The following is a 17,119-nucleotide window of genomic DNA, read 5'->3' on the forward strand; positions in this document are numbered from 1 at the left end:
CCAGTCAGGTAATTTGTTCGCTCACTTCCCCCCCCTTTCTTGCCCTCCCCCTGCTCTTGGAGGGATGGAGAGGAGAATTGAAAAGAATGCAACTCCCACGGGTTGAGATAAGAACAGTTTAGTAACTAAGGTATAACACAGATCACTACTGCTACCACCAATGATAATAATGATAAAGGAAATAACAAGGGAAGAGAATACAACACCTCACCACCCGCTGACTGATAACTCGCCCCCCTCAGCCCGACCAAGCTCCGACCGATACCTCCTCCAACCCTGCAGTCTCCCAGCCCTTCCGGCTAACTCCCAGTTACATCCTGGGCATGACGTGCTGTGGTATGGAATACCTCTTTGGTCAGTTTGGGTCAGGTGTCCTGTCTCTGCTTCCTCCTGGCTTCCCCTCCTCCCTGGCAGAGCATGAGGCTCACAAAGTCCTTGGCCAAACCAAAACATCGCTATCAGCTCTGTTCCCGAGCTGAAAGTCAAAACACTGCACTACACCAGCTACCAAGAAGGAGAAAAATGACTGCTACTGCTGAACCCAGGACATTATCCACCCCTTATTCCATACCATTCACGTCATGCTCAGATCCCACATTTTCAATATACCATCACTCTTATCTCGGTGCACTCTTATCTTAGTGCATGGAGCAGTCCCTATAAAGCTGCTGAGTCCATCTGGTCCATGATGCCAGGCTCCACCTCTTGTAACAGTCTTCCAGAGCAGGAGAGACTGTGTGCAGTGTTCACACTTGTGAAGAACCTGGGCAATAGTGTCCATTGCTAAGTCCACCCCTCGATCATGAGTCCATCTCTGTGTTGCATCTCAGCTCTGATGGCCTGAAGTGCCATGGGCTCACCAGGCTTAAAATAATTCACTGTCCCCTTCAGCAGTTTCTGCAGCTTGTTGCTGGGGACTCCATACAGCTGCCTTCCATCTCCGATGCTTCCAAAGCACTGGAGGGGCCCAGTGGACTAGATACTTGCCCATACTGTCACACACACCCTGCCACTCATGACTGTCCAGCCTTGTGGAAAACCTCTTGGTCCCCCTATACTGTCGTCTAATCCCAGACAAGACCCAAACCTGACTCTGCTTAACTTTTGAGTTCAGACAAAATGGTTGTGGGTAAAACACAGCCTGTGTGTGTGCCAACATGCTGATCCCCATCACAATCAGCAGGCAGGTCCCAAGGATACCCAAAGGCCATTCAAAACCTTCAGAACTCTCAAACGATGCTGCTGTGCTTGTCACTGGGGCTGGTGTAGCTGCTGTGCTTGCCGGCTCTCCCACCACCAGCTTCTCTTTTCCTGAGTCCAGCTCTTCCTCCTCTGCCTTGCTGGGAAATGCTGCGTGGTCTCCTGCATCCTCCTGGGGCTCGGCGGGTGGCTGCCGGGGAATGCTCTCGACCGTCGCGGGGCTGGGCTCCTCCGCGGGGCTCGGCTCCTCCGCGGGGCTCGGCTCTTCCGCGGGGCTCGGCTCCTCCGCCGCCTTATCCCGCTGCTCGGCAGCCGCTTCCTTCTGCTTCTCGACCGCCCCGGCCTCCTCCACCGGCAGCCGTCCCCTGGCGGCCTCCGGCCCCGCTCCCGCCGCCGCTCGGTCCCCGGGGCCTCTCTCCCGGGCCGCTTCAGCAGCCGCCGGCTCCCGGGGCCGCTCCCCCTCGGCTCCCCGCAGCCTCACGAAGATGGAGAGTTGGGCGAGGGCCAGGACGGTGAAGAGCAGCCGGACGGCCAGGTACAAGTCCACGGCCACGTCCGTCCCGCCCTGCTGCTGGAGCCCGCCCGTATTACAAGTCATTGCCATAAAGCACAGTGAGACAAGAACCTTAGCCCAGGCCCCACACCTGATAAACACTAACACAGCGAATACCGGCTCTACGTAAGTTACAACATTCTGAAGCTGTGAGATCAACAAGAACAACTCTGATACCCAATAAATCAGCATTGTGACGAGTGACTATTAATCCAGGGAGATCTGTCGTTATCTCAACCCTTCTTGCCCCACGTTGGGCGCCAAAAAGAACTGTCGTGGTTTAAACCCAGTCAGGTAATTCGTTCGCTCACTTCCCCCCCCTTTCTTGCCCTCCCCCTGCTCTTGGAGGGATGGAGAGGAGAATCGAAAAGAATGCAACTCCCACGGGTTGAGATAAGAACAGTTTAGTAACTAAGGTATAACACAGATCACTACTGCTACCACCAATGATAATAATGATAAAGGAAATAACAAGGGAAGAGAATACAACACCTCAGCACCAGCTGACCGATAACTCGCCCCCCTCAGCCCGACCAAGCTCCGACCGATACCTCCTCCAACCCTGCAGTCTCCCAGCCCTTCCGGCTAACTCCCAGTTACATCCTGGGCATGACGTGCTGTGGTATGGAATAGCTCTTTGGTCAGTTTGGTTCAGGTGTTCTGTCTCTGCTTCCTCCTGGCTTCCCCTCCCCCCTGGCAGAGCATGAGGCTCACAAAGTCCTTGGCCAAACCAAAACATCCTTGTTATCGGCTCTGTTCCCGAGCCAAAAGTCAAAACACTGCACTACACCAGCTACCAAGAAGGAGAAAAATGACTGCTACTGCTGAACCCAGGACAATAGGGTTAGTCTCCATGTGTTTGAGCGACATTCACCTACAAATGGCTGTGAAAAAAGGGCCTTACAGAATTTAACAGTACACCTGCAGCAAAGCAACAGATCTCAGAGGCTTTGAGAAAGAAAACATCAAGGATTTCAACTCAAGGTGAGATTATACAAAGGCAATCCAAAAGTAACTGCATCCAACTTCAGTGTAAAACTGTAGCTTTACCAGTAAATGGTTTTCCTGAAGAAGACCACACCTTAGATATATTCACATCCAATAAAATTAGAAAACAAATTTAAAACTACATGGATACACCACTGTACAATTCTGGAAAATAAATTTGTTTTTTAAAATCTTTCTCCTTCTATAGCAACTGTCACATATTTACCAAACTAACCACTGTGTCACTTTAAGGCTCTGGAAGATTTTTACAGATGTTATGAAAGAAAACTTTGATTTATTTCAGACTCCAAGACTGGAATATTGCTTACTCAGTAAGAACAGAAATGTCAATCAGTAAATAAACCCTTGCCTTCTGAAGTCCTCAATCTCAAAACTATATGCTTATATGACAGATTAAAGTTTTCATACAATTTCAGATAGAAATAGGCAGCTTTCCTCCCTGATTGCAAAGGTCAGCTTACAGCTTTCCACAAACTATTATGTTTCATTCTTTCAAAGATGCAAAGAAAATATTCTGAGATGCAAAGAAACATCATCCAAATCACAGTTTAACCTACTGCTCTGCTTGCATATGTAGGAATGTCTATGGAAATCCACTCAGTTCAGGAACTACATGCATTTAGAAGATTCATCCTGTAACACTCTTACTTTAGTCTACCCACACCTGAAAGCCAGAACACTTGGGATCAAAGTACATCCTCTTTGTTTGATTTTAACATCTCCTTCCACCAAGATATCTCTTGTCCCAGGTAGTTGGTCTCAAATTGAGAAAAAAGTCTCAAAACCTCCAAATAATACAGAATCTCTAAGCAACACAAGATTATCCAGTTGCCAGTTTCATTACTTGCTCAAGCAGGGTAAAACTCATTTAGTAAGAAAGTCTGTGTAAACAAATATCTTAATATTCTACTAAACATAAGAAAAAATAACCTCTAATATTCATTGTAACAAACATAAGGTTTTAAAAGCAAATGAAGTATTTAAGTGATACCTTCTCTTCCTTGCATTTGGCCTACACTAAAATAAAATCATAGCCCAATGAAGCCAATGGCAGTTTTCATCCCTGGCAATAACAGGGCCAACCAAAGTGCTATTAATGAAAAGTGGTATTTAAGTTTGCCTTCAAAAGGTATACCTAACGTAAAGGCAGACTTAAAAAGAACATAATACTGATTTAGACAGCATTCACCTTTATCTAAATCAGAGGTACAAAAACAAAGAGACAAACAACTTTAATCCCAAGCTTGCATCCCTCTCCTTCATTACAGATCAGAGCAAGTTAAACTAAAAATAGTAATGGAAGAAAAAGAATGGATTAATTTGAAGATAGCGGACTTCAGGGATCCTAACTAATAAAATAATTATTATTTCCAGAAACACTGTAGAAGTGGACTACTGCAATTTCACAGGAGTAATGAAAGTTTAACCTGAAAAGATCTAAATGTGCAACAGTTTAAATTTTACCAAATTACAGGCACTGTACTCTGGAGACTGGCTTCCCCTCACCCCTTCTTTTTTTTAATCATGGCTCCATCATCTTCAAAGTTTATTTCAAAGGCTTCCAGTTAGTGTAACTATAATACTGTTCTAAAATCAGCACCTCAGGAAATTATTCCATAAACAAAGATTAATATATAATAGAGCAAGATATTCTAACCAAGAATACTCAGAGTGGATTTATTTTCTGTGTATTACTCAGAGAGTCTCATCAGAATAAGCAAAAATTGAAACCAAAGATCGTAAGACAAGAACAGCAGAAAACTAAGAAAGAAATATCCTTAGCATTTTTAGTGGAAGAATTTTAGTCTTATCTGAACACTTTGATTGTTTTTTAATATCTGAAGAGCATTAATGGAATTTTTCCAAAAACAATGTAACAGATCAGAACAAATTTTATTATTGCTATTAATGGCTTTTGCAGTGTTGCCTAGTAACCCAGTTTCAGACCCGAGGAGCAGCAAGGCAGACACTGAGGAAAAAAGCCCACAAAGTATGTCCAGCACAGAAAACCCAAAAACCCCAACAAAAATAACAAAAGCAAAAAACCCACCCCACAGTTGTTTTCACCATATTAAACTAAACTTTAACTTTTCAAAGATTCTGGGGCCTAAATGAATCAGTTAATCCGTTATTCAGATTGATCCAACCTATTATTGCTGCTTAACAGAAACAACCAACCAAACATTGACTTAGCAATGACATTCGCTTTTTGAGAAGTGACAACCTGTCCTTAAAAAATTATTGGGAATTCTAACAAAAATTTAACAAAAAAGCAAAATCTCTAGAAATGAAAATTTTCACCATTACATAGAATGATGTTATAAACCTTGTAAGTTTTACAGGATGCGGACAATCATTTAGCCAAAAGCCTGCCATGTTTACAGAATTTCAAAGGGAGAACAGTTTTTGCTTTAGTTTCATTCTATCAACAGGTTTGATCAATCTTTTTGCACCAAAGTATGTTCCTCCAGTATTTTGAACATAATTTACTTATGTAACATACCTTGAAAACTGTTCTTGCAGCCCACGCATCTGAGCTCTGCTGCGTTCTGACTCCAGGGTCACCTCCCGCAATCTTTTTTCACTCTCAAGTCTTAAATGTCTTTCTTCCTCCAACTCATGTATCAGCTTCTCACGCTGAAAGACCATAAAAACATTATTTATTAATTGTACACATAAAACACACTTTTAGCAAAAATTTCAGATCTAATTTGGAAAAAATCACTGAACAATCAAAATAATTACCCTAACTCCCCAATCCCATCATTTTTTGTGTAGCAGTGTTTCACAGAATGACAAGCTAGAGATGGAAAGCCTTTCAGAATATCCCCATCACGCTGAGATACTCTTACTTGGCTCAGACTCACTGAAATAAGTATATTTAAAAATAAACTCCCACCCTCTCCTGCAAAGCCCTTTATCTTCCACTCAAAATAAATATTAAACATGGTATTTGAGATCTGTGATCTGACTTGCTTGAATGCAGACATGGGAAGCATGAAACAAGCCAAAGAGGACAACCTGTTACCCCCCCTTAACGTTTCTAGCTCACAAGCAGAGAAGGACCTGACTCTGAAGCCACAGGTTTTCTTGGTTTGGCTGACAGGAGAATCCCTATCAGAATCCATTCAAACCTATTTACTGAAATACTATGAAAAATAGTCTTTAAAAACTGAGTACCAACCAAACAAATATGAGAGAAATAAAAATGCCATTAATTTTACTAATAGTTCTCAAAAGCAAATTAGTATACGGTTTTTGCTAATTCTTAGAACATCGGACCAAAACACCCAAGCTACAATATACAACACATCTGCACAAATCACATGTCACAACTAAATGCAATTTAAGAAGAGGAGGAGAATGAACTGAAAAGTTATAAAAAATGCTACTGTGCCCTGGGTTCAGCAGTAGCAGTCATTTTTCTCCTTCTTAGTAGCTGGTGCAGTGCTGTGTTTTTGACTTTCTGCCTGGGAACAGTGCTGATAACACCGATGGTTTTAGTTACTGCTCAAATGTTTAGTCTGAGCAAGGACTTTCTGAGCCTCATGCTCTGTCAGGGAGGAGGGGAAGCCGGGATGAAGCAGGCAGGACACCTAACCCAAACTAGCCAAAGAGGTATTTCCATACCACAGCACGTCATGCCCAGGGATGTAAACTGAGAGCTACCCAGAAGGGCTAGTGCATTGCTGGGTTGAGTTAGGTATTGGTCCCTGAGGTGTTATATTCTCTTCCCTTGTTATTCCCCTTATCATTATTATTATTGGTGGTAGCAGCAGTGGTTTGTGTTATACCTTAGTTACTGGACAGTGGAGAGGCTCCAATGTCAATTGTCTAAGAAAAGGTTAAGTAACTGTAAAGCTACAGTGGGTTAGTGGGTTCAACACCCATATGATTTGAAAAATCTGTGCCCATGGCGCAGTACGATTTGTAGCCTGTCAGACAGTCTGATGTAGTTCCACTGCTGACCCAAATTTTCATGACACACCTGCAAAAATTCATCTCAAAATTATACATACAGTTTCATTAGAAAACAACAAAGGTATCTTAGTGTTAAGCCATTAAATGGGGGAGACAGATCATTTGTACATGTCTCACCACTATAAATCTTACTGGATAATAATTTACAATAGCGGTAACCAAGGGACCAAAAATATGAACATTACCAAGTGGAAAAAGGATTCTAGAGACAGTGATAAATAAGCAGACGCCACAAAGGAAGGCTGCAAAGGCTTAAATGAAATATATATATATATGCTCGTGAAAAAAATAGGGCAAATGACTCAGAGAGCAGAGGGCTTCTGTCTAGTTGGTCATATGTAATATCTGGAAAACGGCAAAACAAGAAACAGGTTACTAGAAAATAAACGTATTGTTCTAACTAAATTACCTAATTACTGTCCTTGCTGTTACATAACCATGTTCTGCCAGGTGATTGGTTTCTGCCACATGAACAAGAGCAGAGTGCTTAGCACCCAGCAGAAGATGCACAGTAGACATACAGAAAGTACGGCTCATGAAGGGTAACTTGGGATAATGATACACAAAGAATATTCAAAGCAGTATTTCTCCAGCTTAGATCCCATCAACACTAGCTTCAAAATTATACTGTTCCTGAGGCCCTTGCTGAATACAGTTGGCATCTTCTGTTACAGAAGCATTTCACTGCTGCTAAAGAGACTAGAGCTTCCAAAGTCAGAGTAGCAGGCAAAATTACATAAAATAAAAATATAGTTACCACCCAGGGCTTAAGACAAGCTTTCAGAAGATAATGACGTCTACAGAAATTGGGTTTAAAACCGAATATGTAACTGTCCCTATGGAAACTGATAAGCCACACTGGAGGAAATTCAGGTACTGCTATGAACCCCTGAGTGCCCAAGTTGACTCAAAGCACCAGGCTGTGCCTGAGCTACCTGATGCAGTAACAGCTAATGATAATGAACTGAAGACTAGAGTGCCATTACCTCCACAACGATCTTACTCTGATTCAGCACCTCTATATGTCTGCTACACTGACAATGCTCTGGTCCTCAAATAACCCTTCTTTCTACATTAAGTACAAAGCCAGATCTCCATGGAGGGGAGAGACAAAACATGACACTTCAGAGCAGACATGAGTATCCAGTCCTCCATCTCACTGACAGGATATTTTGCAGGTTGCACAAAGCTCCACCAATTCTCCTGAAGAACAAATGTGCTATATCTACATGCATGGCCATGGTGCTGCTAATCACAAAACCACATTTTCTAGTAGAGCACTGAATATAAAGCAGAGATTCACAAATCCAAACTGTCTCCTACAAGAGCTGCATAAGCTATTTTCAGGTTTCATTTACCTCTTGCTGCTAGGTCAGAGAATGCTGTTGCTAACCATTTACTCCTTCCATTCATGAGGGGATGTCTATATTACTGCCATACACAAAAAGATCAGCATAGCCACATGGGGGGGCGGGGGGGGGTGTGGGTTTTTTTTGGTTTTGTTTTTGTTTTTTTAAGAAGGACAGACCTAGGAATTACCTTAAGAAAAGTAACTGTAACCCGTAAATAAACTCACATTTCAAGAACAATAGCACTACTAGAATGAAATGTCTAAACATTAGGAACTTCTGGAATTCGTTAAATGTCCAGTTCCACCTCATGGGCAAGCACTATGACACAGTATTATATATGTGCACAGTATTAAATAAGTGCACAGTATTATGTATGTGCACATATCGTTGCTGTACAAAAGCTATGCTCCCTTTCAGGATAAGAGATGAACAATGAACAAGTCAAAAGGCTATGAGACCAGAAACGAAAGCACTAACCTACAGCCCTGAAATTCTGGGTTCTCTTCCAGTAATGAAAAATTTCCTGTATGAATGGAAAGAAGACTGCCCATGAGACAGCTGTACAGCAATAACACCACCAGCCTTCAGTTTGTGCTTCTCACAAGAAATTGTTGGCAAGTTTGAGGCACTTCTGCCATTTCTTGCAGGCAGAAAGAAGATCTGCTTTCAGCCAGATCACAGACATTAAATACAGGGTGGAGGGAAAGAAGCAAGAGACCACCCACCCACACTCAGCAAGTTTTCAGACTCCAGGACACAAAACTCTCATGTATACTACACACAGAAGGTCTCCCAGCAGTAGTGATCGTATCTACAAGAGAAGATAACTAAATTTTTATTCAAAGCCAGAAAAGCCGTAATGAAGTGTCAGAAGAGAGAAGTGAGCCTAATGTACAGAAAGGCCAGGATTAAACAGAGAGGTTTTGGGTTGTTTGGGGTTTTTTTATCTCCTGGAAGCAGATAGCATACTGCTGAATTCTTCAGAAATTCTGCATTGTCAACCCCCTTTACAACCTCCTCTGTGCTAACCCCATTTTATTCCTGTGCAAAATAAAGATGTGTGCGAGGACATGAACTAGCCAGAAACAGTTCAAGGTTTTACAGTGAACATAAGCTTACTGGAAAGAGAGACTATTAGCATGCCATGTGAAGAAAAGGTTAAATAAAAAAAGAAAGTATGTGAAATGCATCAGCATGTTTTAACACCAGAAAAATCACTGCCATCTTCCAATGAAGTTCCCACTTGCCAATTCCTCTTTAATTGTAGCTCCTTCTCTACATGAGCTCTGCTCAAACTATTTTTCCATGCTTCCTCTCCCTGCCTTCTGCAGCACAGCTATAACCTTCTCCTCTTACAAGTATAACCCTTACTTCACCCTTGCTTCCCTTTGTCAGCCTCTCCAGATAGCCTGACTTCCATCACATCACCCTGTCAAATTTCTGATAACTTTTCAAATATGCAAAAATTTTGTGTGAACAAACTAGAATGAAAGACAGGGTTAACAAACTCCACCAATACTTTTGTGCAAGTACTGGAATATTTTAACACTTGAACAAATACTGTTTGCAATTACTTCTTCATGAACATTTCAGCAATCAAGTTTCACTAGCTGCTCATTATGTTCATGAGCCAGCGTTTGCACTTCAACGAGTTCCTTTTTGTGTAGCTGTAGAAACGTTCATGTCAAAATGTTTCATTTCTCATCTAGTCAGGGACATGTACCACACACTAACTCGTCTCCTCAAAGTTAAGGAAGGAATCCAATTTGAGGTATTCATGATCAAAACAAAATGCATGAAAACTATTTATGGCTAGACTGAAAATAGTGCATATATTTAACAGAAAATTCTAACTGCTCCTCAGCACTCCATGAAGAGGCCAAGAGACAATGCTTATTTTCAGAGTTACTCATTAATAGCCATGCTCTCAGTCTAAGGACTGACCCAGAGCAGCCATGTGACAAGTGTCTCCTAAGAAGTGCTCAACTATTTTTGTCTCCTTTAATTCCCTTTGGATGTCGCAAACGTCAGCACCTGGTTCTTTCACTTCTACCACACTGCAAGTGTCCCCTCTCAAGTGACCCCTAACACTGTGACAGCCACCAGAAAAGGCAGAAGTGACAAAACATGAAAGTGGATGTGGTGGGCAGCAGCCACAGGAGGCGGAGGGCAGTGCGTGGTGCAATAGGCCCATCATTGCTGGCCAGTTTGACACCTAGCATGCAGAGTGAACACGCAGCACCTTAAGGTTTTGAACAGAAAGGCTGTCTTCTTACCTCTTTTTCCTTTCTGAGCTATTTTCCTGTCAACTTTAAAATTAGACACAGATGACACTCAAGCCTTCCAAGTCAGGGACGTGCAGTTTAACTCCTTTACCTGTCATCGCAAATAAAATCAGCAGATGTCTCGTTTGAACGACGCGACCAACTCTGTGACAAAACCTTCTCAGAGAAGTACTTGGGGACTTCTCTCCATAAGGGCCAAGCATTCAACTAACACAAGCAGATTTCTTACTTCAAAACCCTCTAGTCCCACCCCACCCTTTTTGCTGGTCCTGCTTCTCTCCCCTCCTCAGTGCTGATGATCTTGTGTCCTCCATGTTAAAGCTGCTTAACTGACAGCTCATTCCTCCTTCCTTTCCACCTAAAACCATTTTCCACTGCTGCCCCCCCCAACCATGTGCCACCCTAATAATCTTACTTAATGTCAGTGGATCGGATGTGTCTGCGACCATGTGTTGGTAGTGGAAGGCTGTGGGAGCTCCTCTGTGAGGAGAAGCCAGGGCTGCCTTGTGCTGGACACAGCCGGTTCCAGCCAGTTACAGCTGGCTGAGTCATGGCCTCACCGCAGGGCACAGCTGAGCCCACCACTGATGCTGGTGGCACCTCTGGGAAATGTATTTAATAAAGAGCAAAACTCCTTGTTGAGGAGTGAGGTAAATAGTGTGAGAAATAGCCCAGTGAGGGCCCAGGCCTGGGAAGGAGGTGCTCCCGGAGCTGGGGTGGGTATTTACCTGCAGCCCATGGAGGGAACACATGGGACATCTCCTGAAGGATTGCAGGCTGTGAAGAGCCCGTGCTGGAGCTGGGGAAACCCGTGAGGAGGAAGGTCCAGCAGCGAGGGACTGTCACGGACCTCATCCTCATTCCCCTGCGCCACTCAGCAGGGGAAGCTGGGGAATCAAACTCTGCAAACTACACTTTGGAAAGTGCTGTTCTAAATTTGTCTTTGTTTTACATTATCCAAATCTATTTTAATTGGTAATAAATTAAATTAATCTTCCCTAAGCTGCCTGTTTTGCCTGTAAGGGTAAATGTTTTCATCTTCACCCATGAGCTTTTTCACCTTATTTTCTCCCTCAGTCCTCTTGAGGAGGAGGAGCAAAAGAGCAGATAGGTGGGTGCCCAGCAGTCAACGCACCACACCAGAGTGTTTTAGCCTTTTAATTTACCGTTCACATAAAAATCATACTATTCCTTTGATCAATAATGTTATCTGTATGTTAAACAAAAATGTGGCTGTGCATCAACATTTCAACTATAGATAGCTGCAAGTGAAAAAGTAAAGAGATTTAGTATACACATGGCATGCATGCCATAGGGGGTGCTGCTCTATCATAAGGGAGCCAGCCCAACAGCTGCATAGGAACTGGTGCCTCCTTTTTCAGTTTAGTTTACGTTTGAGTCTTATGAAAAGCAATTCTTAAGAACACCTAGGTATAACTAGGATGATTAGTTCAAATATCAAAAATGTATTCTTGAAGATGTTCTTTGCTTCCCCGGTGCATCATGAGAAGGGTTTTACTATGGCACTACTAATTATGCTCACTTGAGAGCACTATTTTGCAAAAAAAGTCTAGTTGAGAATATTTAACATGGGCTTAATGTTGCTCAAAATCAGGCTAATAAGCTTCACATTTTTTTAACAACTATTTTAAAGCATTTGCTAAAGAGGGTCACAATTTCTGTGTAATTAATATTGATTTCAAACAGATACTTTGCAATGAATTTAAATTATGGGAAAAATACTTTTTTTTTTTGTTTGAAGCACCATTAAGTCATTGCTGACCTGAGTATTTATATGCTTATTTTTAATGCATTTTCTAACACTATGTGTCTGATAGCATACCGTAAAACTCATATTTAACAGAATCATCACCTATTCTGTAACACAAGATCCTATAAGCCAGAGAGAATCAACTGGCCACAAAAGCAGACAAAACCAGCACCACCAAAGTAGACAACAATTGCAACAGAATTGAGGAAATAAACAGCAACTACTAGAAGTATGTTAAAATCAGTTTCCCAAGCAAATCAATGCCCAATACTGTTATGAATAAATATGCATATTCAACGTACTCAAACCCACTATTTTATCACCTCTGTATGCCACTTTTGAAAGACTGCTGCAGGCCGGAGCCACAAAGCAGCCTGGGATAAGGGATGAGAGAGGGATGGTGAAACAATTCTAATTTTCAAGAATTAATTATGAAATATTAATTAAATAGAAACTGTAATTTGCAACTTGATGTCCCAGTTGGTTACTTTAACAAAGTAACTAATTTTTTCTGATGCAATGAATATTTAATTCCCCCAACATAATACATGTTGATCAAATGGTATTTGTTCAAGTGCCACATAATACATCCAAGCCTCAGTTGCCCACAACCTAAGCTGTTGGTTAAAGAGAAGTACAAGAGTTACAGATATTTTATAAGAGTTCATGTCTGGGTCCTGCAAAAAAAAAGGTCAAGGAGTCCAAAGTGGTTTGCCCTCATCTGTCTTATGCACAAGGCAGGTGAGGTCTCTTGATGTGGTCACCTCCAGAGGCAAAGGGACCTGCTTGATGCCCTGCTGCAAAGCCCAGGGCTACCACACAAGGCAGGACCTCCCCCTTCAAATTCCCCTTGTGCAACCTGGGGACCAGCAGACAGGAGACTACAGCCCTCTCTGTCTAATCGTATTTCACTCACAGATGACAGAAATGTGATTACAAGAACAGAGAGCAGATATCATTTTTTATTTCATCATAAATTGCACCAGGTACTGTATTTTTGTTCAAATTCAAATGAGTCAAACTTCAGAGTGTCCTTTGTTTGCTCCTCATCGATCCCTGTTAAACCAAATGTTTCTCATTCTGTAATCAATACTGCTCTGCAAAAATAAACCAAGGCACTGACAAACAACTTTGCAGAACACTGCAGCATTCCTTGTGGTGGACTCTGACAGCATGAAAAAACACTACTCCAAAGAGTGGGGGAAAAAAAGAAGTGCATTGCTTATTGTGCTTATTACAATTTTTGCAGGCTGCTTACACCTGAATCATTTTACTGTAACAAGACTTTATTAAATTAGTCAGCTATTGAAACTAGAGCTTTCCAACAGTGGCAGTTAATATGCCTTTGTCCCTTGCTACTGTTTCCAGCTATACTGGGAATACTGACAAATACCATTAAACACAGATATCCCAGGGATAAAGTTATAGGTGTATTTAAAGCACAGAGAAACATTAAGGTACAAACAGTAATAACTTAAGCACTTGGAGGGTTCATGGAAGGAGAGGTACCTATATTTCTGTATCTTCAAAATAAAGAAGGGTGAAGTTGTGTGGCTGCTTTGTAATCAAAATGAATTACCCTTTCACCTGATACAGATTTGTACTACAAAGGCTAAGGAAGACAATTCCTTAACTTACATAAGGCCTCTACTTTTTCCCCCAATTATTTTATGATGTAATCATTTTCCTAAAGTTATTCCTGCTAAAGCTCTGCAACTTCAAGATATAAATAGCATAAAAAGCAGTATCCTAATTTTAGGCTGGTATCTTCTAGCTTTTTCATTTCAGTAAGAAAAAACTATGTATTTTTAGAACAGGATCCTGCTTCCAAAATGACAGACTACCTGAACAAACCAGTAAAGCCTGACACTAACTAATTTGTACTAGCCTTTTCTAAAACTGCTTTGAAAACAGCTAAAGTAAATATTTTTAGGAAAATAATTTATTTTCCACTATGAATTTTTTCACATGTCAATACATCTTTCTCTTTGGCTTCATATCACACTAGCACATGTATCCTGTGCCTGTCAGATGCAAACTTCAAGCTTTGCTTGGCTCTGAGATGAACAGCAAAATAGGAAAGGGTTATTACTATTAGTGATATTTTAGTGACAGTAGTTTACACACTTCATATTCTTGGGTGATAACACTGCTCCAGAGTAATTCAAGTAAATTAGAAACTCCTTCTTGATGGAGTTACTCCTCATGAATAAAATAAGATGCTAGCTTTCATTGTGCACTAGCTCAAAATTGCCACCATGTGGAAGGACAGCAACTTAATTTAGCATTATTTATACTGCACTGATATAGTTTTAATTGCATCTGTACGACAGAATAACTGCTGTGCAGAAGCTCCTTTATCATTACAAGCCTACAATTAATCTGAATTAGGCAGGCTATTACACGAGCAGTACTGTATATATAGTTGGAGTTGTGACAACATTTATTTCACGGGGGAAAAAAATAATTAAATAATTCATAAACCCTTTCAGCACAGAGCTAGGTAGCTAGCACCATCCCTCCCATCGCTTTCAATAGCTATGGTGTATGCCCGCCCTCTGAAAGGGAGCTCTGACTGCCCAACAGATCTTTAATTCTGTGAAACACACCATGACAGGACACACAAAATTGGAGATACCTTTAAAAAACACCCAACAATATAGTAACAACAAAAAAATCCCACTCGGAGTCTTCCAGAAACAAGTAAGTGGAAGTGGACCTCTTAGCACCCTTCCTGGAGGCACACTTTTAGATCCAGTGGTTACACACAGTCTGTGACAGTGAAATGCGTACTTTATGCAAATGAAACATTCGCACCCCCAGCTCCTTAAAGGACATCTCTGCATCGTATTTTCAATGTTGAATGAAGACAAGCAATGCATATTTTGGTAATTCTCTCTCCCTAATAAAACAATTGCTATTCAGACAAATTCACAATTGACAGCCCAATTTCAAAGACTTGTATTGATCTGCAGTTCTTAGCAGAGGTAATATTTCCATTTTATTCACTATTTCCTTCTAAGCGGAGGGGTCTAGAAAGAATACTCTTAGTGAATTTGAAAGCCCCAAATAGGCAGATCATGGACTTCTAAAAATTATTAATCTTAAAATGATAACACTTCTAAAAAATGAACTTGCAAATGCAGTTGAGTTTCTAATAGATTCTACAGACAGTAATTAAAGAAATCTCATTTCTCTAAATTAAGCATAATGAAATGTTTTTCAAGATTAAATAACAACTTGTAAACAATATTACAAGAAACATAATTCATATGAATACCTAGTATTCAGAAGTGTGGGGAGAAAAACTCAATACCAAAAAGAGAAACAGCGGGATTAACAATAAATATAATGTAAACCAAAATTAAATTCCCTGAAATATCTTACATTGTAATGGCTAATTATAATTCTAAGCCCTTTTTACACATTTTATTTTTTTTTAAGATGTGTAACCACGCATAAAGGTGTTTGGTTTTTACCCCAGGAATATACAGTCTTTTCTTAGCAGAAACAAAGCTTTATAACCAATGTCACTTGTTTACAATGAGTTTTTATTAATTCAGTTGCAAACAAGCAAAAATCCCCAGTCTGTGCTAGTTTATGTTTCCCACTTGTTTGATTCAAGAAAATGTATAATAATGGTGTTTGAACCATAAACAGCACAGAAGAGTGTGTGTACACAACAGCTTGCGGGAGCCAACCTACATGGGCCAGCAAAGCATCAATTGTTTGATTTACCTACAGTTTTCTGTCAGATCTGCAATTCCTGAACACCTCCTAAAGGGGTACCAGTGTAGCAATGTATGAAACATGTACGAAACACAGATGGTAAGGCTGACTGGCAAAACAAAAGTTCCCAGTTACAGAAACACAACTCAGGTTTTACAGTTTCATCAGAACAAAACTACATCTCCGAATAAATAAAACTGACACCAAAACATTAGATAGTAACACAGTTACAGCCTGCAAGTACTTAGGCATTCTCCAAGAGCCACATTCACAGAGTTGAATGCTTTGCTGACGATAGACTGCAAGTCTCTTGTCATTCTCTAGTCAATTTATTTAAATAAAACAGGGCATGGGACTGAACTCCCCACTCACACAACAAAGACTAGGAATAAATGAACCCAGGTGATTTAGAAAAGGGTCCAGATTCAAGAAAGTGCTCTTCCCCATAGGGTCATTGCCTATATTTAGTAATCAGAAACTCCTTCTCAGATCAAAAGAAAAGTCTTGCAGTGAGGGCCAGAAGATTTGCCTGAAGTACTCTCAAGTGCATTACATGTTCTTTGGACTTTTTGTGACCTACAGCAACGCTTTCAAAACAATCATATACTGTATTGGTGCATGAGATGAGCTGTAGGCCATACGATTTAGGGTGGGTTCCACATTTGCACTTGCTGAGATTACATTTAATTTTTTATATATCGTGGGTTTATTTTATAGTTGAACAACAGACATCTGCTGTCAGTTTGGATGAAGTTTCAGCATAGGAAAAGACTTGAGAGAGGAAAGAGAGACCTTAAGCTCTGTAAACCAGTGTAGTCCCACAACTGATACACTTTCAAAATGCAAGAAAGATTTTTCAAAGGGGGTTTTAAAAGGCAGGCAGTTTCCAGATCTTGTCTGCATTGTTTGGAGAGTCTGTAAAAGATAATCACATGAACTATGACAGCCAGTGCTCAGTTCGGACTCAGAAGGTTTATTCAAGTTCATTTTAAGCAGGTAATAATATTTTGATAAGCCACTATGTAAACATTACTGGAAAACAGTATTTGTGGCATACTTGCAAAGGGCTATGAAGTCTAGCCTGAGTGGGGTGGAAAGAAACCATGAATTTGTAGTCATGCTGGACTTTGATTTCTGAAACATTGATGCCTATCCATTTAAGGGGACTTCCTACAGTGGAATGGTGCCCCACCTGCAACACAACAGTCTGTAGAAAACGTAGAAGACAACAGATAAAAAG

The 17,119-nt window shown here is 41.0% G+C and overlaps 1 protein-coding gene across 13 annotated transcripts in view; it reads right to left on the reverse strand.

Annotated features, from left to right (window-relative positions):
- The window catches only part of NCKAP5 (NCK associated protein 5), a 507,525-nt gene that overhangs the window by 212,586 nt on the left and 277,820 nt on the right, over positions 1 to 17,119 (reverse strand). For 12 of the 13 annotated variants that reach the window (XM_061442407.1, XM_061442190.1, XM_061442334.1 and 9 more), the window contains one exon: positions 5,265 to 5,398. In XM_061442407.1, the coding sequence (XP_061298391.1) occupies positions 5,265 to 5,398 (134 nt within the window). Of the gene's footprint in view, positions 1 to 5,264; positions 5,399 to 17,119 lie in introns of those variants that run through there. The other variant, XM_061442886.1, reaches the window with a different exon arrangement.

Source organism: Pezoporus flaviventris, unplaced genomic scaffold (genome assembly GCF_033815535.1).
Source record: "Pezoporus flaviventris isolate CSIRO_AGI_PZ_B2104156 unplaced genomic scaffold, CSIRO_AGI_Pfla_v1 ptg000001l, whole genome shotgun sequence".
Lineage (NCBI taxonomy): Eukaryota > Metazoa > Chordata > Aves > Psittaciformes > Psittacidae > Pezoporus > Pezoporus flaviventris.